General features: G+C 41.7%; 1 protein-coding gene across 2 annotated transcripts; it reads right to left on the minus strand.

The window, feature by feature from the left end:
- Positions 1-5,918: 5,918 nt before the first annotated feature.
- Positions 5,919-25,197, minus strand: LOC120812303 (semaphorin-3ab-like). Of its 2 annotated transcripts, none has more exons than XM_040168137.2 (17): positions 24,426-25,197; positions 18,063-18,223; positions 17,585-17,647; positions 15,749-15,850; positions 15,139-15,229; positions 14,243-14,362; positions 13,508-13,650; positions 12,696-12,810; positions 12,526-12,595; positions 12,285-12,429; positions 11,987-12,206; positions 11,782-11,873; positions 11,647-11,688; positions 11,117-11,274; positions 9,336-9,403; positions 8,517-8,662; positions 5,919-8,294 (listed from the first exon to the last, which is right to left on the minus strand). In XM_040168137.2, the coding sequence occupies exons 1-17, from the start codon at positions 24,541-24,543 to the stop codon at positions 7,761-7,763; spliced, it is 2,388 nt and encodes a 795-aa protein (XP_040024071.2). In that variant the 5' UTR covers positions 24,544-25,197; the 3' UTR covers positions 5,919-7,760. The 2 variants fall into 2 exon arrangements, with proteins under 2 accessions (XP_040024071.2, XP_040024068.2); XM_040168134.2 differs by having other exon boundaries at positions 15,731-15,850.
- Positions 25,198-25,660: the final 463 nt, after the last annotated feature.

The raw sequence follows: 25,660 nt of genomic DNA on the forward strand, positions 1-25,660 counted from the left end.
TGAATGGTCCCACTAATAGAATCAGAGTGCCCCCCTCCTGCTCCGGGCCGGGACAACCATGCTTTGCTGCAACAGGGAGAAATATTGTGGAATTTTCACCCTGCCTCCATTTTCTGATAGTTTGCTCTGAGGCAGTAAAAGTTCCTCAAAAGCCTCAATGAATTAATTGATTAAATTAATCTGTGACTTGTAAAGGTAGCTGGTGTGTTTACATCCTGATAGTAACCACTCAACCAAGGCAACAATAAAAAAAAACAATCTGCTGTTTGATGTAGACAGAGACAAACTGAAAAACAAATTAGCTTTATAGAGGCCAAATGCTTTAAGACATCCGCGAATTAAGAGTGCAACTCATACTTATCTCATTGCTGGTATATCTCTCTTTGTAAATGATGGTGTCTGTCTGTTTTGCGCCCGCTGCTCACACAATTGCATGCAGCATGTGTTTGACAAGCATGAGTAAGAATGTGAGTGGGGAGATGGGGATTGGGTGGGGGCTATTAGGGCTCATGCATGTTGCAGATGTACTGTTGGTTTCAGCAGAACTATCAGTTGACCTCTTAACCTGCTTTATCGCAATCAGTGACCTTGGTCAAAATCTCCTCTGAATCCATCTGCACACGTCACTTAGTTTACAAGTCTCCCTAACTCTGATGTATGACCTTTACCAAATGTTGACACCCCAATGAGACATTTTCCACAGAAACACAAGCCAGCTGATGCATATGCACACACATAAACACAAGAATGTTGAAGGCGGTATTATAACCTGAGCCTTTGCATTTTTCTCCAGCAGGGTCAAATACAATTTACCTTGAAGGAATAGGTTGATATATGGAGAACTGTTTTCTAGCAGTGTCATGTCTGTAACAACAGGAGATGGCTCTCTAAACTTAGCACAAAGACTGTTATCAGGTGGAAATATCTAATCTAACCAAATGAAACAAAATCCACCTTCAAAGATCAATGATTATCATATGATCTGTTGAAAGGGATCGCTGTGGTTTGGTTGTATTCATCCTATTTTCAGTAAGATTAAATGACTGCGGGGCAGTAGCTTCTTCATTACTGTATGAACAAGGTGAGTGTGAAATCAAACGTTTCCTCTGACTCTAGAAAGCATTTAAATTACTTACGCTTAAAATTATATTAATCCTTCTGCCTTATTCCAACTAAAACATTCACGGCAATTCATTCTTAAAAATACAATACACCTCATTAAGTCACAATGTCATACATAAGCGAGTGCGGCCCCCGATCAGAGCAACGCCTGCAAGGCTGGTGTCCGATCTGTCTGAGCGTGACACACAAACACACTGCACGGAGTAAGAATTCCTTGAAAACAAGATCTGTATTGACTGTGTGAGAAGAACCTGTGGTAAACAGCGTTGAAATGTGATTAAATCAACTCTTTTCCCGGAACAAAACACACTTGTTTTCGGTCACATACATTTTGAAGCCTTCGAGTGTATCTGCATCGACAGCAAACGTGACCTGTGAGAAATCACGTGTTGCGGCTGAGAGAATTTCTTTCATTGACCACTAATTGTAATGTGGCAACAGTGTGAAACTGATGTGCTATTTTCATTTGTTCCCCACATGAAAAGGTTAGCTAAGAAAACACCTGCATCTAAAGTTCAAGCTAAACACCAGTTTTGTTGCAAAATGATCCTCACATACCAACAGCTGTGAAGAGCACGGTTTCTAAGCCTTGTAATCTTTTTGAAAACTTCTCGGCATCTGTATTTTATCTGCAGTACGTCTCAAATGGCGTCATGGCATGTATTTTTAATTTTTAACTCTGTGCCTTAAGCATTGATTTATGATTGACAGGACTTTGCTTCTGTTACAACATGATTTCCCACTGGGATTAACATACGCTGTGTCTCTTTTCTTGCCCTGTTTTGGGATACAACATTTTAGCATGAGTTGTGAATGTTGGATGTCAGAGGTGTTTTTCTGCAGCGGGTTTTAATCCGTGCTGGACTGAGAGGGGATAACAGTGTTTTACATGAACGACACGGAGCTGTTCAGTACATCGCTGCAGTAGCTAATCTCTAATGACAAAGATGAATTTGGGTGGTGAGTGTTTAAGCTCCATGTCTTTCATTCATCAACACATTTCAACATTGAGCAAGGGGCTACACGTGGGAGAGAGCAGGGATGGAGATGGAGATTCATTTGTTTGTACTTCAATATTCTTGCAAAGTCTTGGATATTCTTTGTTTTGAATTTTTGTTTATCAAGGGAAAGTCTTCACTTGTGGCTATGTTAACATTTTTTATGTTAATACCTTTTTTTTTAGGCTTTGCCTCTTTTTAGAAGGAGAATCAGTGACTCTTAATCTCGCTAATATCCTTAAGGTGGGGCTGAGCCACAGTGACACATAACTAATCCCTCCGCTGGGTGATGTGTTCCAGGAGCTCCAGCCAAACCGTGTTCGAGCAGACCCCAATCGGTCACAGATTAGCCTCGTGGCATGGAGGGGCCATGCAACAGTTCAACATGCAGCACACTGCCTGGACAAATTTGGATGAATTGACCTGTGCTCTTTGATGCACAGATATTTGACCCATAACGCCGCCGCTGCTGCCAAGCTGCCACAGTTAAATTAGTCTGTCCTCTGTTTTACCCCAGGCTAGAGATGTGCCCCTGCATGCAAACAGAACATTAACACGCCAGACGAGTCTGATGGGAAGCAGCTCACACAGACTTAGAACCCTGACCGCACTTCAAAGAGTTTTTCCCTTTTCGACGCTCTATTAAAATCCCCCACCTCCAACCTGCGGAATTAAGTTTTCCAGAAAATAACTTCTGACCCCTGCACTCAATCACACTCGCAGAAACTTCCACCGAGGGTATTGACTCAGTGACGCGGACAGCGACACTGCCAGAAATCGACAAGCCTTTGACAGTGACATCTGGAGGGGATGAATAGATCATTACCTCACTGGGACGGTACGGTGAACGTGATATACCTTGCAGTGCTCCGCTATTAGCTGGCAGAACAGCGTGGTGACATCTGAGTGTAATTTCTTTCCTGGCTAATGGGCTGGATGTAGTCTAGGGTCATTTTTTAGTTGAGTAAATATCAGGCATGTTTTCTCTGAGCGGGTAGTGTTTGGCTCCCCAGGGGCCCTCGGGGAGAATCAGCTCTCCCCACCGCTCGCAGTCGAGTGGCGTCTCCTCCTTTTTAGGGAAATATCTTGGGAGCATCCATTTCAGTGGTTTGCATTATGATCCAAACATCAACAAATACGTGGTTTTACATGCTGAAACTTTCTGTTAAATTTGTTTCTGCTTTTGGAATTTTCCCATCAATCTTTCAGATAAACCAGTGGGCTGTGTCTCTTGGTGGGTGCCTCAGAACAGACCAGCTGGAACGTACTGGTGATATGCGCATGCGTGTACACGTCTCCAGCAGAAGCCTACTGGGCCTAGTGGAGCATCAACCCGGTATATTGTCACTAGAGCAAAACAAATGACCCTAGCTATCAGCTTCCTGATAGGAGGAGGCCTCTTCCCCAAACAGGCAGTAAAATATATGATGAGTGTCTAACGCACTGTGTGTGCAAACATGTGATGTCATTTATTCACTCAGCTGCATGCCAGATGAGTCCTAATCCACACCTTTCTTTTGTGGATTCCATGCTGGGGCAAGGTGAGTTTCACTTGATGAAACAGAGAAGGTGAGTAATCACACTCCATTGAGTCACACATACCTATTGAGTGTACCATATTTGAGGTATTTTGAAATTGCGTATTGTGTATTAGGTGTATCACACCTCTACAAAGTAATTTATTCAAATAATATTTAATTAAATTCCCTTTAGGGATGATTGTTTGAAGTTTAACCTAAAGAGAATCAGCTAAATCAGCAAAACCAGCTTCAGTTTAATCTCAACAAACAAACAAATCCCGGCGGTACTGGAATAGTTTCAGTGCAATAAGAAAGCAGGATTGTTAACCTCTAATCCCTGTGCTCTTGCACTCACTCACGTGTCAGTTTTTCCCTTCAGTGTAGTGGTCCTTTGTGTGAGTGTCTGGGCGGTCCCTCTCACTCACCCACGGCCTTTGCTTGTGTTGGGGTTTTAAGTAGAAGTGAATGTCTAGTCATAGAATTTGTAGTACGTGTAATGATGTTTAGTGATAGAATTGTAGTTTGTGTGATGTTAGATTAGTTATTACATTAACATGTTAGATGAAGTGAATGCAATTTAAATCAAACACAATTCATAGTCATTTAAATCATATAAACACTGTACACATTAACATTCTGTCACAATGTGATGTTAAAACCTGGGGACGGATGCCAATTGCCGTTCTTTATGGATTTCTTCCAATTTTATCCCCAAAGAGGGTTTTTTGGGAGTTTGTTCTCCTGTCAGGTAATAAATGAACAACTTAATGCAAGGCAGCCGACTGAGGCAAATGTCTTGAGAATTGGACCACAAGAACTGTCTTAAATCTTATGATGAAGTGTGATGAACGGTGATCATTAATAATGGGTTGTTGTAATGAAAGTGTACTAGTTATAAGATGAAGACTTAAACAATGTACGCTTTGTTAAATTCCCTCATTGGGGCATAAAGCCGAATGTATCTACATTGAGTGCATTGGAATGTGAGGGACAGCTAGTACAGAGAGGTTTCAGGTTACAGCTGCAGATTCACACCTCGACGTGGAAGGGACAATGGAGGAGGTGACCCTTTGGAGAAGAGGCCAATAACATTCAAATGCACCAAAGAAGACACACCTCAAGAGTTTTCAAAGGACCAAAGCGGGGAAAAGGACTGGAGAATTTCTCCTGCAGCCGCGTTGATAAGTCACTTTAGACTTGCTCAGAGGATTCTCTATTTCGCGAAATATTCCACTGTTCGCTTAGTATTTCACTTTGTAATTGCATTCCTTATAACGTTGTTCAGTTATTAAATAGCTTTTTATTTTTGAATTTAAACGAATTGACTCATTCGTGTCCTCGTTTCCGGCCGGGACGAGAACAAAGGAGTAAGGCCTCCCTCGAGAGCTTTCCGAAACCCTAACACTTGCAGTCAAAGTCACAACTTCTGTTTTCCATACGGCAGAGTGGAGGCTGGAGGAGTTGAACGGTATGAAAAGACGTCCCTTCAGCCACTGGAGGGCAGTTATGCTCTATGCTACGTAGAGAGATGCTATGATGAAGACCTTTGCGTGAAGATGCAGATGGGAAGGAGCTCTGACAAGCCCTACTTTTCTTAGAGGGTGGCATAATCAAATGGTCATACTTGACAAAGTGAAATCTGATGTTCCAATATTTCTGCAGTTATTATAGTGTAGCATTGAGTAGCGTGACCTGGTCACATCAAAGCAATCCGATTACAGATCATCAAGATCACCGTCAAGAATAATAAAACAATGTTTGTGTGTTCTTTATCATCACAATCATTTCTAAATAATGTTCCTTTTGAAGTGTCTGAGGAGGTTAAGAGTGAAGCTAATTTACTTGACGGGTCAAGGTCAAATCCCAGATGAGACATATGCTTGCTGACCTGTGACCTTGGATCAAAGGTGGCCCGATCTGCAAACAGAAGCTCTATTGTGACAAAAACAGTTGTGTTTTGAACTTCTGCACCAGGAATGCCATATTTTTACCTGGCGCCTCATGTATGCTATACAGACATGTTTTTCCCATGTGGGTTAAATATAATGTGTGTATCAGTATCTATGTCTATACACGTAATAGTATATGCGTGTGCTTTTCTATCAGAGCCACCAGAGGGCAGTAGTACAACAGTTTATTTTTTCTCCATCTCTCTCCAACGCAGCAAATCTAAAATCTAATCGGACAATCTACGCTACAAGAACCTACTTTCACTAGCCACATACATTGACAGAAGCAGGTGAGATCACAATAAAAATAGATTTAATGAAACCGACACTTCATGAAGAGACATTTATTAGATAAGTAAAGTACATCACAACCATCATCGTCGTCTCGCCAAAAAGCAGCAGCAGCAGCACTTCACACCCTACGTCTTCTCTTCATAATGACGAGCTTATCGTATGCACAGCCCTACTGAGAGTACCACAACTCTGGCTTTGAACTTGTCTCGTTGGCCTAAACTCGCTCTCTCGCAGACGGCTGCAGACGTAGTTTGCAGACCCCGACTGGACGTGGTCATCTGATATACTGATATGTTTTAATGCTCATCTGACATTATATTTTTTTTTTTGAACGCCTACCTCAGGAATGATCAGTCGTACAGTTAAGAGTCCTAACAGAAATAGTATGTACATCTTTGAAATACTTAATATTGTGTACTGAGTAGGCAAAAAACAGAATAACAGTGACAGCACCAGACTAGTATATCATTGCTAAAGCAAAATAGGAACACTACAATTGTATTCATGCACTAGTACACAGTGTCAAACACACACTATAGTATTTTTATTTACATACTGTTCACAGCTACATTACATATTTGTGTTTTTGTGTGTGCTTTGTCTAATGAGGAATTGTTAAAATCAGAAAAAACTAGAGTTTTTATGGAACATGCAGTGAAATTAAGTTGTTTCACTGCGATGCCTGTGAGGAGACTGTGATTATGAGGTAAAACATGTGGAAGACAAATAAGGATGCTGGGTTGTGCTGAGCTTGTGTTTGCTTTGATATGCGTGTAATGTTGACGAATAGGGTTACATATCTTCCAGTATTTTTGATGATTCAGATATTTTTAAGAGATTGGTCCTGTAGATCAGATTCATCATACCTTGGACAAAAAGAAGCATGCGCATCTAGAAAATATTCTCACAATGTACATAACTGTATATCAATAAATACATATATAGCGGAAACCAAGTGTATACAAATGAAATGAACATGAAATAACTCATTCCATGCACTGATGTAATGCAAAATAATAAAACCTGACTTTGTTTTAGAAGCTTATCAAGGGCGCAGACACACAACTAGTACAAAATCTCTCTGTTTACAGACGTTTTCTTAAATAAATGTGTATCTGGTGAGACAACATGAAACAACAAGAAAGCCATTCCCTTTAGTCGGATGAGTCGGATGAGAGATTATTTACACTTCTTTGCTACATAGTTGTATTTGTTGTCAAATGGTGACCAAAGCGCTTGCAGTGCTTGGTCGTTTTCCTTTCTTGTGTTCACGCATTTAACAGTCTCTATACCACCAAAAGTAATCAAACATCCCAAGTTGTGCTTTCCATGAGCTCCGCTCCATTTTGTGCTTCCAATTCCACTGCTTTCCATTTACCCTCGAGACTATTTGCTTATGCAATCACACCTAATCATGTCATATCACTATCAGGTAGTTTTAGGTACTTAGTGACACTGATAGACACCTAACTAGCATGCCAAGAAACAATGCCATTGATATTTGACAGTGTGGAATTATTTATGTCTGTTCGGTGGTATCCCGTCCTTTTGCTGCTTCACACTGTTTTGTATTTTTTTCTTCTTCAGTGTTCGGGCCACAGAGGCCAGCTGGAGATGATGTGCTTGAATACTCTGGCGTGATACGAGGTCCCATCTTGTGTACAGTCCTCTGCACGGTCCCGCAGGTAAACGCGGCTGCCCGCGCACGGGACACACCCAGACGGCTGCTCGGGATCATTATCACCATTTACCAATTCACCTTCTATCCATTCTGTGTTTGAAGATGTCAGTATCTCAGCATGAAGTAAAACAGGTGGATAGTGTAATCAGGGTTAGAGAAAAAAAGGTTGTGGTTCGAGTGAGTCAAGAGTTGCGGGTCAGACACTGCGGGGGACCCTCTCCAGTTCATGGGTCCTGCGGTTGCGTCCCTTCTGCCTCTCCTGCAGGTGTTTCCATTTGGCCGCGAGCCCCTGAGCATGCGTGTGGGCGCGAGGGATCACAGCCTTCGGCTGCTGCTGCTGCTGCTGTTGGTGTATTTGGACTTGCACCAGATGAGCTTTCTGCCTCCTGTGTTTTCTCTCCCTTTTCCATACCTGCTCGCAGAACTCGTCCACGCTGTTCAGAGTAGGGTGATTGACTAAAGAGAGGAAGTCTCTGTACCAAAGCTTTTTGTTTGGGGTTTCTTGAGGTGGGGAGAGATCCTGGGCGGTAACTATTGCTGCGGCAGCCTCATCCCGGTGCAGCAGATCCTCCAGTCGCTCTGTGTCAATGACCTTCAGAGTGACCTTGAGAAGCGTCTGCATGTAGCCGTGCTCCACCGCCTGGCACAGATAGACCCCGGAATCCTTCTTGATGAGTGTGCGGATCAGCAGGCCCTGGTCTGTGTGGATGAAACGTCCTTCTGATTTGATCTATAGAATAATGGATTTGCAGCCACAGAGAGGTACAGATTAGTTAAGAGAATAAACAATTTCAAGTATATATTTCACTAAAACTGATGGCTGTTTTGATTACACAAAATGAAATAAAATGAAATATTAATGAAATTTGATAGAAATATCTGAAATGATTATAAAGCCCCATCCAGCGTGTATCAATGTTTTGGAGTATATTTAGACATTAGGTGTGTGCACCTCTTGTTTGCGGTCATCAGTGGAGGGCTGGTACTGCCAATATGTCAGGGCTCTCTGAGACTTGGGACTGCACTCAAGGAAGGTGCTGCTGTTCTCCACACCATACATTGTCTTATCCAGGAGAGTCGTCTGTCCACTTAGTTCATCTGGATGGAAACCATAGTATATTAGTCACCAAGGTCCTTGCGCTGAAGTATGTGACATTAGCAGTTGGTATAATGGCTGAAGGTTATGATCCAAGACCAGATTATCAATTGTATTCTGTTTCTCATTCTCTCAGAACATTTTTTCCCTTCAATCTTTACTTTAGCAGCTTTGCTGCTTACCGAGTAGGCAGTCTTTTTGTGTGTCTGCATCACTCCTCCTCAAAGCCTCAGTGTTTGATAACATTTGTTTTTCCTTCTGTTCTTTCCAGTAAAATGAAAGAATTCTATAATGACAGTGTATTAGACACCAAAAAGTGTCCTGCTTTTGGACTAAGACCACTTAGAGGGCAGGAGAGCGGAGGCCTCGCCGACACGGGGGAGGCTTGATGGTCCGAACAATGTTAATTAGAAGCTACACATGGACCAAATGAAGTCTTCACACCACCAGATAAACAGAAAACGCACACACTCAACTGGGCTTTTCTACCGGTTTGATCAAATGAGAAAAGGACAGAACTTTCTTTGGAACTATTTTTCTGTTAAATAAAATACATTAAACAAAAGCTAAGCATAAGATTTAGAAAAAAAGAGCAAAACCGTTGGTACTAAGATATTGCATATTGTATTGATTAAAGAATTGTTTGTTAAATACATTTTCTTTTCAATTAAGTACCGTGGTGTTGCAGATCTGAGCATTGTGTGAGCGGGTCTCCATTCCTGATATCTTGCCTCCTTGTCCGCCTGCAGAAAGAACAAATGTAAAAACCTCCATGAGTCAGTAGGCACACCGGTTCCCTTGTATGTGTGTGTGTGTGTGTTTTTGTGCAGGTGTGTGTTTGGATGGGCACCAAAAGTATTGGCCAAAACTAATAAATAAACAGCCGGCAGCCAATAGCGTTGTAGACAAGCTTTTAATAAGAGGGTGTGTAAGACAAGGCAAGGCAAGGCAATTTTATTTGTATAGCACTTTTCATACACAAGGCAGACTGAAAGTGCTTCACATCATAACATTTCATACAATAAAGTGAAATAAAAGGCAGGAATTAAAAGACAATTAAAAACAGCAAATAAAATTATAAATTAAAATCTTATTTAAATTGTTTAATTAAAGGCAGAGGTTAAAGTGCAATGTAGGTCAAGTTTAGCAGAAGGCGAAGCTGAACATAAAAGTTTTCAGTCTTGTTTTAAACGTGGTCAGAGTTGGGGCAAGTCTTAAATCTTCAGGAAGTTCATTCCAGCTGTTTGTTGCGTAGTAACTAAATGATGCTTTCCCATGATTTGTATTTACTCTGGGAATCACTAACAGATTGGTGTCAGAAGATCTTAGTGATCTTGAAGGCTTATGTAGTGGAAGCACATCAGTGATATACTTTGGCCCTAAACCATGTAGTGATTTATATGTGAGCAGTAGGATTTTGAAATTAATTCTCTGACATACTGGGAGCCAATGTAAGGATTTAAGAATTGGTGTAATGTGCTCACATTTTTTGTAGGAATTCAAAGTACTCAATCATTTCAGCCTGTCATTCGTCTGAGTTGCAGATACAAAAGTGTTTCAAGTAAAGCGTGAAACATAAACCTAAGCGTCGGTAGTCGTTGGTAATTTGAGATGAGAGTTTGCACTGTCTGTCTTATGCTTGAACGTTCGAGTCAGGAGTCCAACTAGGAGCAAGAACGTGACGCTGTGCAGCTAGCTTTCAGATCAATAAGCCCTATGGAGCTATGCGTGGGAGGCTTCACACAGAACACAAGCACACACATACATGAAGACATGCAGGTCAGTTCCCTGCTACAACCACACTACCACCAAACCTCTACCGTCGACCTCAGCCCTGGTTCACCCAGACGGCCTCCAGACATGGCTGATATTGGGTCTCGTGTATGGTAAACACATGAGGCAGGTTATGTTTCTGACTCCCTGCTAGAAACACGACCCTTTACCTTAAGGGGGTTTGGGCAAATACACAAAGCCGGCACTGTTGCTGTGCCCTCGCTCCGGCTCTGTGTCCTCAATCGCTATGTGGGAAGCCTTCCTCATAATCTGGTATTACCTCTTTTAAATTTAGTCAATATGATAAACAAAAGTAGTTCTTAGACCAGCGTGACTCAAACATGTGTTGCACATTGTGCATGTTTATCTATCTGAAACAGGCCGCGGTAACTGTGTGGAAAACACAAATGTTCTTTTCATTTGAATATTCCGTCCTAGCTGTGCTACTTTGAGAGGTTCAGTTTAAGAATTAGTGATTTATCCAAACTATTCATTAAATTCAGTGTTAATACTTTGCGAGATACCTAATGATTACGTAAAGTTGTTGTTTGGAAGTGTCATAATAGGTTTGTGGCAATGTTTTGCATGTCTGATTCGTGGGTGTGTACGAGGTGTCAGACAGCTTGTAATACACAACGATAGGGTGGTGACATGATACAAACGTGGAGGTACGCATTCAATACCTTTTAGCCATGGGAAAGTATCTGGAGCACTCGGTGCCATCCCATGCACAGTAAGGGTCCCTCGCCAGGCAACACTCGGCACAGGCCTTCCCGTAAACCTCACACCGATGCAAAGGCATCTGGGACACACCGATTTCCGAGCCCAGATACAGTTGTTGCTGTGGAGGGGGAAAAGAGAGAATTTAAATTCACCAAATTTACACCAGAGGAGCTTCAAAGAGGTGTTACGTCTCAATGAGTAATACGTCTATGTTTGGCTCAGCTTGTCTATTTGCGACGTGAAAATACAAGTTGGGAAAATGTCTCGACGAGACTTCTGCCAAAAAGTTGAATTATTGTCAGATAAGTGTTTCATCTTGAAGTGAACAAGGATGTCTTTGTTCACTGTTTCAGGCCAGCAGCAAGGTGTCACCTCTGAAGAAAGCTCTAACTGCCTATGAGACATGGGTTGTCACAATAAACCACCTTTCTATTATGTATCTGATCTCCATGTGTTTCTTTTACAGGCAATAAGAACGACCACGTAATACCTGTTTTGTTGAAAGTACCATCGCTGTAATGGCTGTTGGCTCCTGCAATAACCAGAAAATGACAATGAAATCGATGGATTAGAAGACACCTGCTCGTTCAACAGTCATTCATTAGCCAACAAGAAAGAAACGTACTCTGAAGACGGTCATTTCTTCCAATAGGACATCATCCAGGTCATGCCAGGAGCCTCTGGGGATGCATACTACTTTCAGTATCGTCCCCATGTCTAACACAAACAAGGAAGCACAAACCATGCAATGTATTAAAATAAAGAATATACTGCAACAATATGTGTCCTTGTATGAAACAATAGTTACTCTAATGTACATGAACGTATACCTGTGCCGATGAACATGACATCGTACTGCCCATCTTCTGCTTCCACTCTGTCCACCACTATCTGGGTGAACTGGTAGTCCACATCTGTTTTGACTATGATTGGCAGATTGTTAATGGGATACACGGGGTTGAACATGGCAGGGTGGCTTCTAGCGAAGCTTACAACGTCATCGGGCAGGTCCTTGGTTGTATCAAACCCTCCAAACGTCTTGCTTGGGCACTGTTGAGAAAAAAAAAGAAGGTGTAAGTGTGAGGCCAGTTCATTAGGCAACGACACCGCGGTAAACAGTGCACTCACTGTGCCAGGCCGTGGGTAGGGAACGCGTCCCTGGAAAGGCACCCACTGATAGTTGGGTCCATCTCTATGAGCGTAAGGACCCAGGAACACTCTCCTGATGTCCGCCATGCTGTACATGCACACAGCCGAGCCTTTGAAGATGTTGCTGATGGGGCAGAAAGAACGGATCAGTAGAGGAACGGTCGGGTTCTTGTTGAAAACACAATTACAGCAAAAATTGTTTCCCTGTTGGGGACGGTACCTGGAAGTGGTGAATACCGCATAGATGATCGGGCTCTTAAGATCCTTTGTGCTCATGAGGAAAACATCCTCTGTGAGCAACAGAGAGGACATATTTGATATTACAGACTCATTCACCACCAACAAAATCATTTATGAAACACCTTTTAAGGTACGGGAGCAATTACTCACGTAGTTCATCAAAGTGCGTGTCTATTCCATTGCTGCCCGGCACGGAGCAAATAAGTCGCGCCTTCAAAAAGGTGGTCCACTTATTTACAAGACTCCTGTGACCTCCCAGGTCATTCTATTGGCAAGATCAGATCAACAAGCTCAGTGAGGAAATTAGATTATTCAGAGCTCTCATAAATATTGAGAAAATTGAGAAATTGTTCTATTTAATACATTTCTTTCCCTTGTATAGTGCATATCTTGTATGGTATTTTTTAAGTGTAAAAGAAAATTGTAATACACTTGTAAGACTTATGTATGTGAAGGCTTATTAATGAATCTTTAGAGAAAGCAGATCAGGAGTGTGGTAAACGTCATTCTCCTCACAAAGCTGCAGCAGAGAGTAACCAGGGTCTCACTTGCTCAGAACAAGACGGAGTATCGATAGAAAAGCCTTTTCAGAGTAGGAAGTGCTTTAACTTAATTATTTTGGAGGCCGGTCAATCAACCCATTAATATTTCAATTTTAGAACTTCTCTAGAGTATTTAAGTTCTAGCACAAACCCTAACGAGGGGTCTGTGTGCCTCACTGTATGATTGTTTTCTACAGCTTTGCACACAAACACAGAGGCAAAGAATGCTGGCTCGAAAAGTCCTATCCCAGTTGGTTTTGATTCCTGAAATAAGAATGTGTCCTGTGCGTATCACAGATAACAGTCCCAGAAACCCACCCAGATGAAAGCCACCCGTCAAGTGTTTTTCCAGATACAGGAGCTAAGTGCCAGCGCGTGCTTGGAGGCCATTTCTCTGCCTTTTACTGTGTTCATGCATACTTTGCAGAGCTGTCCGATGCGGGCGTGTGTGGCCTTCCCAGCGTGCTCTCCGTCTATAGCGTTCTCCTTAAAGAGCAAGTAGATTTTGTCATCTTCTGGGTTGTCGCTCTCTGGAATTAGATGCACGCCCACAAATCTGGGATCTGCAACAAAAATCAAGGAAAGTATCTATTTAGTGAGCAATGATAAAAGAGCAATGAGGGAAAGCAAATGATAGGGCAGGGCTTGAGAGTGTGGAGCATGTCAGGTAATAAAAAAAGTTTTATATTGAACTCCACCTGCAGCCAGAGAGAGGAGAACATGTTTAAGTAATGTGCTTCTTGTGCTTCGTCCTCGTTAAAACACAGCCTGCAATAGTTTGAGCCATGCAGAAAAAAAACAGGATCCTAAAGAATCACTAAAACAGCTGTGTGTCAGCCCAATAAAATGAAAATATTAAAACATGTAATAAATAACCCTGTCAATATTATAAAATAAAAGACGAAATCTAATGTGAGCATCTTGTACATTGTTTGTTGTATCTTGTACATTGTACATTGTTGACCTAGACAGGGCTACCAAACAAAGTTTTGTTGTACAACAACAATGACTTTAAACCGGTGCACCATGTGCAATTCATTTGCAATTTTTAGGATACTAAATTAGGCCAGATTAATTAAATCAAGGTACTAAAAAGTATTGCATATTTGACGCGACTTCGCTATTTAAACCTGTGATTTTTCTCTTCTTTCTCACCGTTTAGCCATCGGGAGTCGTGTTGCTCCGTCCTGATCGGGTGGTGCTTTCCGAGAGTGCGAAATATTGCAAAATCCCGCCCCATGAAGTCAGCTGATGTCCCAGCATACAGTTCTCCATCTGAAAGTAAGAGTAAAGAGTTCAATACCAAAGAATAAGAAAATGGCTTCAGGTTATTTCTCCCCAGTGATCTAGGTGTGAAAGTCTGAAGAATTATTTGAGGTGCTTAGCGGGACAGACGCACGTCAAATCCTGAGAAAACACAGGCTGTGGCGGATGTGATGAACATCAGGAGTGTGTAATTGACCTCATCACAGTAGGGTGGCTGTGAGGGGAAGGTTGAGCGGATGGAGAGACACATAAGGAGGGACGGGACGGAGGTGTAAGACAGGGGGTGTACATACTAATGGTGATGAGATGGGAGAGAGAAAGGGAAGAGGAGATGGAAGGTGACGGGCTGGAAAATGGCCATCTGCTAGGTTAAACGGTGCGATATAACACAATGTGACTGGGAATAATTGGGGTTAAAGAGGAAAGACATGCTCACGTTATTCTTCTTTATTTGGAAAGAATGTGGATTAAGTACAAAGAAAACGCTAAATAAAGCCTAATTTGCCATGCACGCCCTGCACTTAAATGAGGTATAATTAGATTGATATAGAGTTTGCAGTCCTGCCAATGAGGGGTTCCCAGTGCGTAAAAACAAACCACAGAGCTGATGAACTGGTAATGAATGACAGGGATGCCCTGTTCTGTTATTTACATTGACTTTAAACCTTCTAAATCTTCTGAAATGAAAGAGCGAGGCAGAGGGTGTTTTCAGGACTCTCCTGTTTTATACGATCTTGAACAAACACATGGAAGGAGCAGCGCAGTGAATCCAGTCGTAAACTCACCAATCAGCATGGAGGCAGTCAGTAACTTGGGATCATAAGGACTCTTTCCTCGACCATTCTCTACAAGAGGCTCCAGTTTGAACACACTGTCCTGGACCAGGAGAGACAGAAAGTCACATCAGTTCCACTACACTGACAAATACAGCATACAGCAGCGTCACAACATTATATTCACGAGTTAAGGAGGCAAATTACATTGAGAAAAAGAAGAGTTCAGTGTGACTGGAATTCTCTCTAGAAGCAGTTACAAGGTGACGGTTTGGAGAACGTTATGGTATTTTATAGTATGGCATTGTAACAACTCACAGAATCCAAAATCATAGATTTTGGACACATTTGTTGTCAAAATGTTTCATAGTGAGTCACAGAAACGTGACTCCAAAGTATATGCAGTTTGGTGTTTAATTTAACCTGATATAACACTTTTAGAGGGGAAGCAAAGGATCAGGATTATCAGGAATGCATCGTGCCTGACGACACACTCAAACTTTACTTTGACATGCTACTTGGCATAGCTTTCATATACTAATGCTTACGGTCATTGTGGTGTTTGACCACATTTCTAAAGAAATGTGTGTGTGTGTGTGTGTACTTCTGGTTTCTTGCCAACCTCCAGGTAGGAGCAGACAGGGTGGAAGGCTCCTGTCCCGCACACATAGAGGTGGGTCTGGTTGAACGGCTGCAACACTTTAATGAAATTTGAGCACTCCCTCTGAAAAACAAGGAACAGACTAAGCTGGATGGCTAATAGACTTTAGGAACAAAAGTTGTTACAGACTTTGGTGTCACGGTCAACCAAAAGCTAGTTGTGATAGAAACTGACGTTTGGGCCATGAAGAAAGGGGTGAAATGAAGAGATAAATGAGCAGATCTTAACTTACTTGGAGGTCAGATTAAAGATCAAAATTCAATACAATAGAATAAACAAACAAAAAAACTCCAATGATAACGGAGAGCAAAGCCCTCTACAGTAATCTACAGTAATTCTCTGGACACTGGCTGTTACAAACTATGCTGAGAGTTCTAAAATGATGAGAAAACACAAAAAATCTGTTTACCCGTCACTGCAGTGCAGGCCAGCGTTGGCTTACTGTCATTCTGTCAGTGCAGAATACGTACGTGGGGGTTTTGATCCTGCATTGTATTTAGCTCTTATGATGTTGCATCATGATTATTATAGGAATATAGGCATAATTATCACAACAAGCATCTGTATTTGTTGGATGCTTTGCTACGTTAGCATATGGCATATTTCCTTGTGCTCTGGCAGCACGTGCCTGAGCAGACCTGACCTAAAATAAAACTGAATGTGTAATCTCATATTCAAAAAGAAAGAAAAACACAATAGTGACACAAATTTTGCACGACTAAGTTCATCTGGCTTCCGGTCATCGGCACATAGCAGCCCCTGTTTGCATACATTTTTGTTGTCATCTAAGCAGCGGTCTTTGCCTGCATTGAAATGCCTGCATGCGTGGGTTTATCTCAGTAATGGGCATCATTGTTCCAAGTAATAAACATGCTACTGCAGTTTCTGTATGATCTCTTTGAAATTAAATATAAATATTAGGTATAATTTTAGATTTCTTTATGCAAGCACAAGACCTGAAACTGTGAAGAATATTCCTTTATTTTTCTAGAAAAATTGATTTTTATTATTTGGCATTTACGCAAGCTTTATTTTTTTCGATTGTGAGTCACACCTTTGACACCCATCAATCTCTTTCTGTTCTCTCAGGTTTATCTCCTGAAGTGGTTGCAGTACTCAGCCGACTCACTCTCCATCTTCCTCCAGCTCCCTTTAGTTCTTACTTCCCTTCGACTCCATAAGAGAAAGACCACCCCTCAAGGCACCTTATTCATCCACGCCACAATGTTTACAGAAAAAACACAAAGAGGAGAGGTTGGCCAATGTCCATGTAGCAAACTTAGGCACAAACAGCATTTACATGATTTCAGATTCCAGCATATTGCCTTAGGTTTTATTTTGAAATAGAAATTCATAACACAAGTTGAAGGTAGCAGAGACAACCTCACCGTGTGTTTACACAGAGTTTTACCACAACCGCCACCACCATAGTCTTTACTCCAGAGAGAAATATGCCTCATCCGACCTCAACATCCCTACGGCAGGATGGGGTCCGAGCTACCAAGACGTTGTACCACTCAAATGTTTAATAAATGAATGCTTCCTTCCAATTGAGTCTCTCCTGATTGAAATGGAGGATTGTCACAAAGGGAGAACGGTGGTTTCAGTCACGGGGATTGTAAACAGACCGATGGTGAGCTTGGCAGACAGATTGAATATGTCACCACGGTAGAATAAACAATCTGAAAAAATCTCATATTGTTGTAGATTAAAATGTCATACTTGTGGAGCACAGATGAAATGTCAAATGGCAAAATGCTGCAACCAACTTGCGAGATGGATGGTTTTAGCTCTTACCGAGAGATCTTTTCCTGCCCACTTGCATTCATCTCTTTTGGTGGAGGAAGCCAGCCAAGGGACCTGCAACACAAACACGGCCACTGTGCATGTTAGCAAAGAATTGACCCCTACCTCGAATGGTTTTAACAAAGTGAGCCTATGCAGATACTGTCTGTGTGCGCGCATGCGGGTCACAATGTGATTTGTTATCCACTTTGTTTCAGTTTACTCCATTATTAATCCGGGTATGCAGCTAACATGCCTGACGCAGCGTGTGATCGTGTGCGACAGCCCTGCTCTGAAATATGCATGAGCCTCTTTTCTTTAAAAACAGAAAAGAAGGTCCCACGATACCTGAGCCCTTGACTGGCACTCTGGATGCAGATGTACGCTGAAGGAAGATATTAAGTCGGTCGGAAATGAATACAAACTTAATGTCGCGATGAATTATTAATTGGGATAAACCGCCAGACAGACAATCGAACAACGGTTGTACCTGCGCGTAGTCTCTGCTGATGTTGAGGAGGTTAAAGGAGAAGATGTGGTCCTTGGCTCCCACAACGAGTCGTCCTTTCTCCTCGTCCAACAGGAAGGTGTGGTAAGCTGAGCTGTTGGCAAGGCCTTCAAACGTTACCAGGTTGTTTGACTCCAGCATGTCTGCAGAGAAAAATGGAAGGAAAAGTGATGTTCAGCATAATATGATAGTAATATTGAAAAAAAAAATGTAACTGTGGGTACCATAAAAAAAGAAGAAAAAAACACCAGGTCAATACTAAAGACTTCCACTGGTGTCTGAAAGATACGGCCAGGGTTTTAGAAAGCTTTTAACATTTCCAATCACAATACATTTCTGTAACCAGAGGTTCACCTCTTCATTCCCTAGTCTGCCTTGTCTGTTGTAATGTTCCACATGCACAAAATACATGTTACATTAGGTTGTTTTGGCCATTTCTTTAAATAGTGAATGTCTTTATGTCATCAAAATCTCCTCCCAAAGCTTTTGTTTTTTGTAGCTTCCATTCCTTTATAAATCATAGTGGGGCTATAAACTGTAAAGCTTGGCCCAACAAGTCGACTGACAGATAGTGATAAATACTGGCAAGCCGAACTGGACAGGGAAGGTAATGCTAGCTCTCGTAGCCAATTATCAAACCGTCTGCATGGAAAAGTAACCTTCACCACAACAGCCAAACAGAATTTGTTAGTGGAAAACTGGGAGGAACATATGATGTGATATAAATCTGCTAAAGTGTCATATTCCAAACTGCAGGGTTACACTAAACCACATGAGCTCTCCGGACATGTTACCATGGGCTGCAGCTCACGGTTTGCAGCGTAATGCAGCGGTCTGCCAGGTCTGGCAACGATGGAACATTCGCTCTCATGGAAGAAAGCCAAACTTGTCACGACAAATCTTATAACCGTAACGACCTTTAAATGTGGCACTGCGACTTGGGCATTAAAGCACCTTTTGTGTAATGTGTGTGTATATTTACTTGCGTGTATTCATTACATTACATTACATTACAGGTCATTTAGCAGACGCTTTTATCCAAAGCGACTTATATTACACTTTAAACCCATGGCTTTTTCACATTTTTGCCTGGGGAGAAATTATTCATGCAAACACACAAATACATTCTCACACTATGACGCCTTCCCATTGACCAGACACACAAACGAGCGGAGAGTTATGGAGCGCAGGACAATCCTTTCTCTCTCTCGCGCTCTTCCTCGGGAGTAAATAGCAAATACATTCATGAATGTTTTATCAAAGAGAATGTCCCTTTTCTGATGTGTGTGTCAGAACCCGAGAGAGTGAGAAGAGAAGGAGCATCCGAGAATTTCATATGCATGTACAATAAAAAGAGTTATATAAGTTGTAGCATCTAAAGAAAGAGGGTGACCTCCTTCCATTATCTGTTCATTATTTACCCTGCAACAATGAATAGAGTACAAATTTTTGTTTTATAGTAATACTTATTTTAATATGAATTATAATATAATAAATATTATTATTATTGCTGAAAATGTTTAGTTATAGTAGTTGTTTTGAATAAATTAACTTTGTAGAGTAGCATTTTCAGTGTTACTATTAATGATGCCAGTATGATGTCACAATCATTGTTAAGAGGATATGTAAAATAAAAAGTGCGATAACATAAATGGAGTAAAAAAAGAAAAAAAGATTTGATGAAGAAAATTTGTAAAAATTGAGGACACAGAGCTGTAGGGAAAAAAATAAAAAGTAGGGAACATCTTTACAAGTCATAAAGAACATATCTAGTCGATGAATATACTTACACAAGTATATATGGGTTGCACATAACAGAGCATAGTTTAAGAATGGAAAGAAAGAAGAAAAAATGTCATAAAACGTTGCAGTGAAAGTATTGTATTCCACACACACACACACACACACTCGTCTGGTTTGTGAAAAGTGTCCATGGGAGTAGTGTCCATGGCAACAGACCATTCAACAGAGACTACTGCTAAGTTATTAAAAGCTATTCATCCAGAGACAGATACTGGATGGGTATTGTGTGTGAATCTATGTGTTTATGGAGCATGCTCTGATGTGTGTAATTGGAAAGAAACAGGATGTTTCCAAGACACGCCTGGGGCAGTGGCCTACGCATGTTTGAACTTGTTTTCCCTCCGGTTAATGGGTTGACAACATGTGCATGGATAATGCAGCATTCCTTTTTTTTCCCCATGTATCCTTCGACTTGGAAACGTTTTGCTGCAACATCTAAACTCCCTTGACCTCACAGTTTTTCTATTTTACAATAATTTGTTTCTAATGTTGTGCCAGAAACAATGTGATTGGCTTTAAAGAGATAAAAAACAGACGGCCAGAGAGACAGAGACACGAAAAGCAGATGGATATGCAAACGTGTGACCTGTAACAGGTGTCAGCTGCTGCCCTGTCATGTTTTACGAATTGACTCTTTTAGCCCGTAACTGTTAAGCTCGAGCTGTAAAGATCCTCCGGTTTGGTCCCTTCCTTTTCTCGTTTGCGTTCTGTCACTGACTCAATTTGTTTTCTAAAAAAACCATTTCACCAACCCCCCCTTCTCTTTCGCCCCTACTATATTCAGTTACTCCAAATGTTTGAGTTGGGACAGAGAGAGAGGAATAGGGAGCTACAAAAGGGAAAGTGAGAGGAATAAGGGGGCAGATCGGATGGACGCAAAGAATCAACAGTCCCATGTGAGACCGATAAAAATAAACTCTTTTACCCTACATTCCCTCCATCTTTCTCTCCCTTTCTCTGCATCAACTGGAAGGCACGTGGAGTGTTATCTAAGTGCTTCCTTAGAAAAAGAAGAAACACATTTGAACAATTACCCACGTGTGGCCGCACTGTGTATGGGACCACTGACATTTGGCCCCTGTGCAGCTGTCTCACTGACTCCATATTGCCGAGTGTGTGACTGCACACCGACAAAACATAACGTATCACTGTGTCACTTAAAGTGTATGCAGTCACTGATTCATCCACGCTCCGGGGAAAACGCCACTGAACTCCATCAGTAATCACCTCATTTGTTCAGAGTCAGAAAGGCCTACAAACACCCTTTAAACCTTTTGCGCTCGGCACATTTTTCTGGTTTGGGGTTTATGGTGAGTGATTTGGAAGATGTTTCGCATTCAACATTTTGGGTTACATGCTGTATGTAAGATGAACTTTATTAGAATCATAAATCATAAAATATACGGATGAAATCTAACCTCTACATCTACTCCAGTCTAAACCCCAGGGAGCAGTGTGCTGCTGTGAATTATTTGAGGATCAACTTTTGGCTCAGATACTCTGCTCAATGAATCTACGCCGTGCAGATGATAGGAGAAAGTGATCGAACCATAAGTTATATAAAATAAATGTTATTAAATCAAGTCACGCTGACTTCTGAGCTACAGCGGCCCCTTCTATTCATCTATGGCTCGGCATTATATCAATATTGCCTGTATAGATGTACAGATGTATACATGTAGTTATTATGTGTCATTCTAGGCTATTTGTGGTCAAAACTAGTTAAATTTTGCTAACCACATTTTTGTCTTGTGAGATCACAATGGCAACAAGTTCACCTTCATTTCACTTTAATCACTTTAAATGCTCTTTTTTGTACATTTGCCATGTTGTAATTTGACAATGCTATTGTAAAGTTGTATTATTTATATTGGGATATTGAATGAAGCGATCCACAACACACTACTCCTGTTTGTTAGACAATAGCCTCAAACATCGTACACTATGAAAGCAGGCGCATATTACGTTGCAGCTGGAACAGCAACCCGGAGAAACAAGTTAAAGAAAAACTAAACACCGCCTACTGAATCCAGTTCAGAGTTGGAGGGGAAAAAAGTATTCAGAGCCCGAGAAAGTCCCCAAACATCCAGCGCAAAGTGTAGAGAATCCCTTCACGGGCCATTCAGAGTTTTTACTGAACACACCCGAGAAACCCAACTCCACTGCAAAGATTCTTGACGTGTTTATGGATTAAAGGGCTTAAGACACTACTCTCTTCTCTGATTAAAAGTCCATTTGCAACACAATGAAAACCAGAATAACACAAAAACAAAAACAGTTGAATGACTACTACAATGAGGAATTGTGTAGTGAAAGAAGGAGGTATTTGCTATAGTTATCATTGTCTTGGCTCTTTTCCTACTTCGTAATCAAGAGTTTTCATTTTTTGGATGTGTGTAAAGGGGTTTGCCTGTTTGTGTGTGTGCGTGTGTGTGTAAACACTTGGCTCTGACCAGGAAAGGGGTGGACAGGTCGAAGTGAAGGAGAAGGAGTGCTTTTGGCAGTACACACACTTGCATCTTATAAAACTGAAGTACCCCCTCTTCGCTTCCCTGGACAACAACTACTTCTACTCCTTGTTGCCCAATAAACTCGCAAAGCCCTGGATCTCTGTGTACTCCTTGAGGATCCATTTGTGAATCCATTTCATGACAAAGGATATACGTAAAATGACTGGATGATGGTTGCTGGTGCGCTATGTAGAAATCCAAAGCCTCCCACTATCTCATCATCATCATCATCATCATCATCAGCACGTCCCTAAGCTGTTGATACAGTTGGACCTCAGCTCTGTTTAGGTAGCAATGGGGAACCACTGTGATCTTTCCCCCGACCCCAATCCTGCCCTTCAACCCTCACTTTCTAAGATCTGTTGCAATCTCCTGTGGCTCAGCAAGAAGTAAATGTGTCTGCTGCCTTGCTTCACACCTTCCAGACGGGCAGTTTCCTTTTAAGTCATCAGTATATTTTTGAAATCCTGACCCCACATGCATTCATTTGGACACACATGCGCACACACACACACACACACACACACACACACACAGTGCTTTTCCCAGTATTCCCAGTGACCTGTAGGGGTCAGAGTTCCTTCACCTCGGAGTCCCATGTGTCATTGATCAGATGTTCCCGGCTCAGGACAGAACAACTTCTCAGGCTGTCTAAGCAGGTACTGCTCTGTAATTCACCATCGTGGATCATCTGATTCCCTCGCCTCCACGAGTAAATCTGAGTCTGCTTCACCTGTCACAGGGGTAATAGGACCTGCTATGGAAAATGTCTGATAAATTCTACAGTATTATCTGAATAATGTTTAAAACGCGTTCCGGGCATGTCGCTTATACCTGCTCGCTATCCTTTGAACGGAACTCAGCAAGATAAGGTGCCAAATATTTTGCCCTCCAGACAAAATACGAATGAGGTGTCTAATAGAAATAATGAATATGGAAATAACTAAGCTGGCCAGGCTGCTACCAGAAGGCCTAACTTCCAATAGACACATCACTGCATGGGCGTGCTTCTCCAAAGTGACAGCGTGTTGTTTTAAATGACTGATTTGCTCATAGGTATCATTAGCTAAGTACAGATGGCCGTGCACGTGTGTGTGTGTGTGTGTGTGCGCATGCTTGTGTGCGTAATTTTGGATCTCCCAGTGCTGAGCGAGATACATTTCTCTTTGGGAAAGCCATCTGCTGAAACAGACGTACACCATTCATCCTGAGTATAATTACCATGCAGGAAATGAAAGAAGCGGAAAACTGACATCCAGTAACAGAAGAAAAGGGAGAGAGGGATACGTGATGCTCGGATGCCAGGGAGTCCAGGTCGAGCACCGCTTTGTATTGCAAGACTGATAACAGATATTTGATAAAAACAGGAGCAGAGTGACATGAAAGTGAAAGTCATGAATAAATTACTGAGAAAAATGTAATTGTAATTTGAGGATAAATGTAATTTAAGATATATCTGACAAATCCTATCGTTTCCTAAATACCACCATGTGGTCCATGTAGTATACTATTTCCATTAATACCTATTTAATATTCCCAGCTGTTTGGAACTTAATTATTTTTACTACACCCACTAGAGGTTGCCAAATATATTTCAGTTTTTTTTTGTTTCGGCAAAAACAAAATTAATAGATCATTAATACTAGTTTAAATAAATAAACACAATTAAATGGGAATGTGATCCAGCACCATATAAAACAGATGTCCTGTTTAATACTACCTGAATTAAAACTAAATAAACAGTTCAGCATTAATCCATGGCACAAGAAGCATACATCTGATAAACCAGAATGCTCCACTTGTTTCATCCCAGTTTGCTTTGCTGGTAGTCTTTACAGATAAATAGACAGAAAGTGTCTTTGTGTCTCGGGATAATTTCCATGAGCTTTTCTAGTCACTTCATTGGCACTACAAATGCAATTTAAATCATATCACAATTTTTTTTTTTTTAAATCAATAGGACACGGACATTAATTCATAACAAATCTTATAAACTGAAATTTTAGACGGAATACAGAGGAGAGTATCTCACCTTTATAAGCCAGTTTTAGCCGAGGGACGTTGTTTTTGGTCTGTTGAGCTCTGATGCCCTCTGTCCTGAGCAGAATCGACCCACACAGCAGCAGAATGCTGCCCAAGACGGAGTCCATGGTCCTGGGGCAAACGAGTCCTTTCGATACACACCTCCAGTGCGCGCAGATCTCAGATCTGATGTCCACAGATTAGGAAAAAGTGCTGGCGGGTCAGTCCAGACTTAGAACCATAAGTAGAACCCGTCCCTCTCCAAAATCAGAAACCCCTCTCCTGTTCCCGTGGTCGAAACCCCAAAGTTAGAGTCCAACTCCAGTGGAGACAGAACCTGCGGAGGAGAATCTGTGGTTATGCCTCAATGTCACCTCCGACATCAGAAGGATCGAGGTGAACTGAACCAAACCGAGCACGAAGAGGAGATCTTCACCCCACTAAATGCAAGGAAGAGCGAGCGGAATTGGGTAATACTGCCGTCATTTTATGACCTGGCACCGAACGAGCATGCAGCTCGTTTTTTTAAAACAGCCATCAACGTTGTTATAGAGTCTCTACCTTTTGCAACAGAACAAAAAAAAAGAAACAGGTCCAGTCTGTTTCAGCTGTTAATCCAGTTTGCTTTGTGAAGACAATCTACGCTCACTCTCTTCCTCCCCCGTTCACACTGATTTTGTCTCCTGCCTCCCTCTCTCTCTCCCTCCCTCGCTCTCTCTACTCAGCCCTGCTCTGGACAGCCCTGTCCCCACAGCACAAGGCACTCAGTGCAGCTGCCAACAGCTGAGGCAGACAGCATAGTCATAGAGAGAGGGAGAGAGAGGGAGGGAGAGAGAGGGAGGGAGAGAGAGGGAGGGAGAGAGAAAAGAAGAAAGTGCAGTGTAGGTGGGAGTGAGGGTGAGAAAAACATGAGGGGGAAAAAAAAGAAAAAGGGAAAGCCAACGTAATGAGGCACCGTGCGGCCATATCAGGAGGTTAGAGAGAAGAACGTTCTGAGGATGTAAAGAAACAATTTGGGGATTTCATTCTCAGTATGAACAGACACTATTTTCCAACTTTCACCAACAATTAACAAAGCCGAGACACACACAGGGAAAGCACATGAGTCATGGTCTCCACGTGGACTGAATCTGTTCTAAATGAATCCATTATGTATGAATGTTCCACATTCATCATTATCTGTGTCCAATATGTCTTTAGCCCTCATTTTTATTATCTGCAGCTTTTCCACATAATGAAGGTATG

Source organism: Gasterosteus aculeatus, chromosome Y (genome assembly GCF_964276395.1).
Source record: "Gasterosteus aculeatus chromosome Y, fGasAcu3.hap1.1, whole genome shotgun sequence".
Classification (NCBI taxonomy): Eukaryota; Metazoa; Chordata; class Actinopteri; order Perciformes; family Gasterosteidae; genus Gasterosteus; species Gasterosteus aculeatus.

Bases quoted from the DNA above. Each gene is read 5' to 3' on its own strand.
- LOC120812303 (XM_040168134.2), bottom strand. From the start codon at position 24,543: ATGGACTCCGTCTTGGGCAGCATTCTGCTGCTGTGTGGGTCGATTCTG. The intron at 9,404-11,116 runs GTATTGAATGCG...TTCTTTCTGCAG, and splicing joins TACTTTCCCATGGCTAAAAG to GCGGACAAGGAGGCAAGATA. The intron at 8,295-8,516 runs GTGCACACACCT...ATTATTCTATAG, and splicing joins CTGATGACCGCAAACAAGAG to ATCAAATCAGAAGGACGTTT.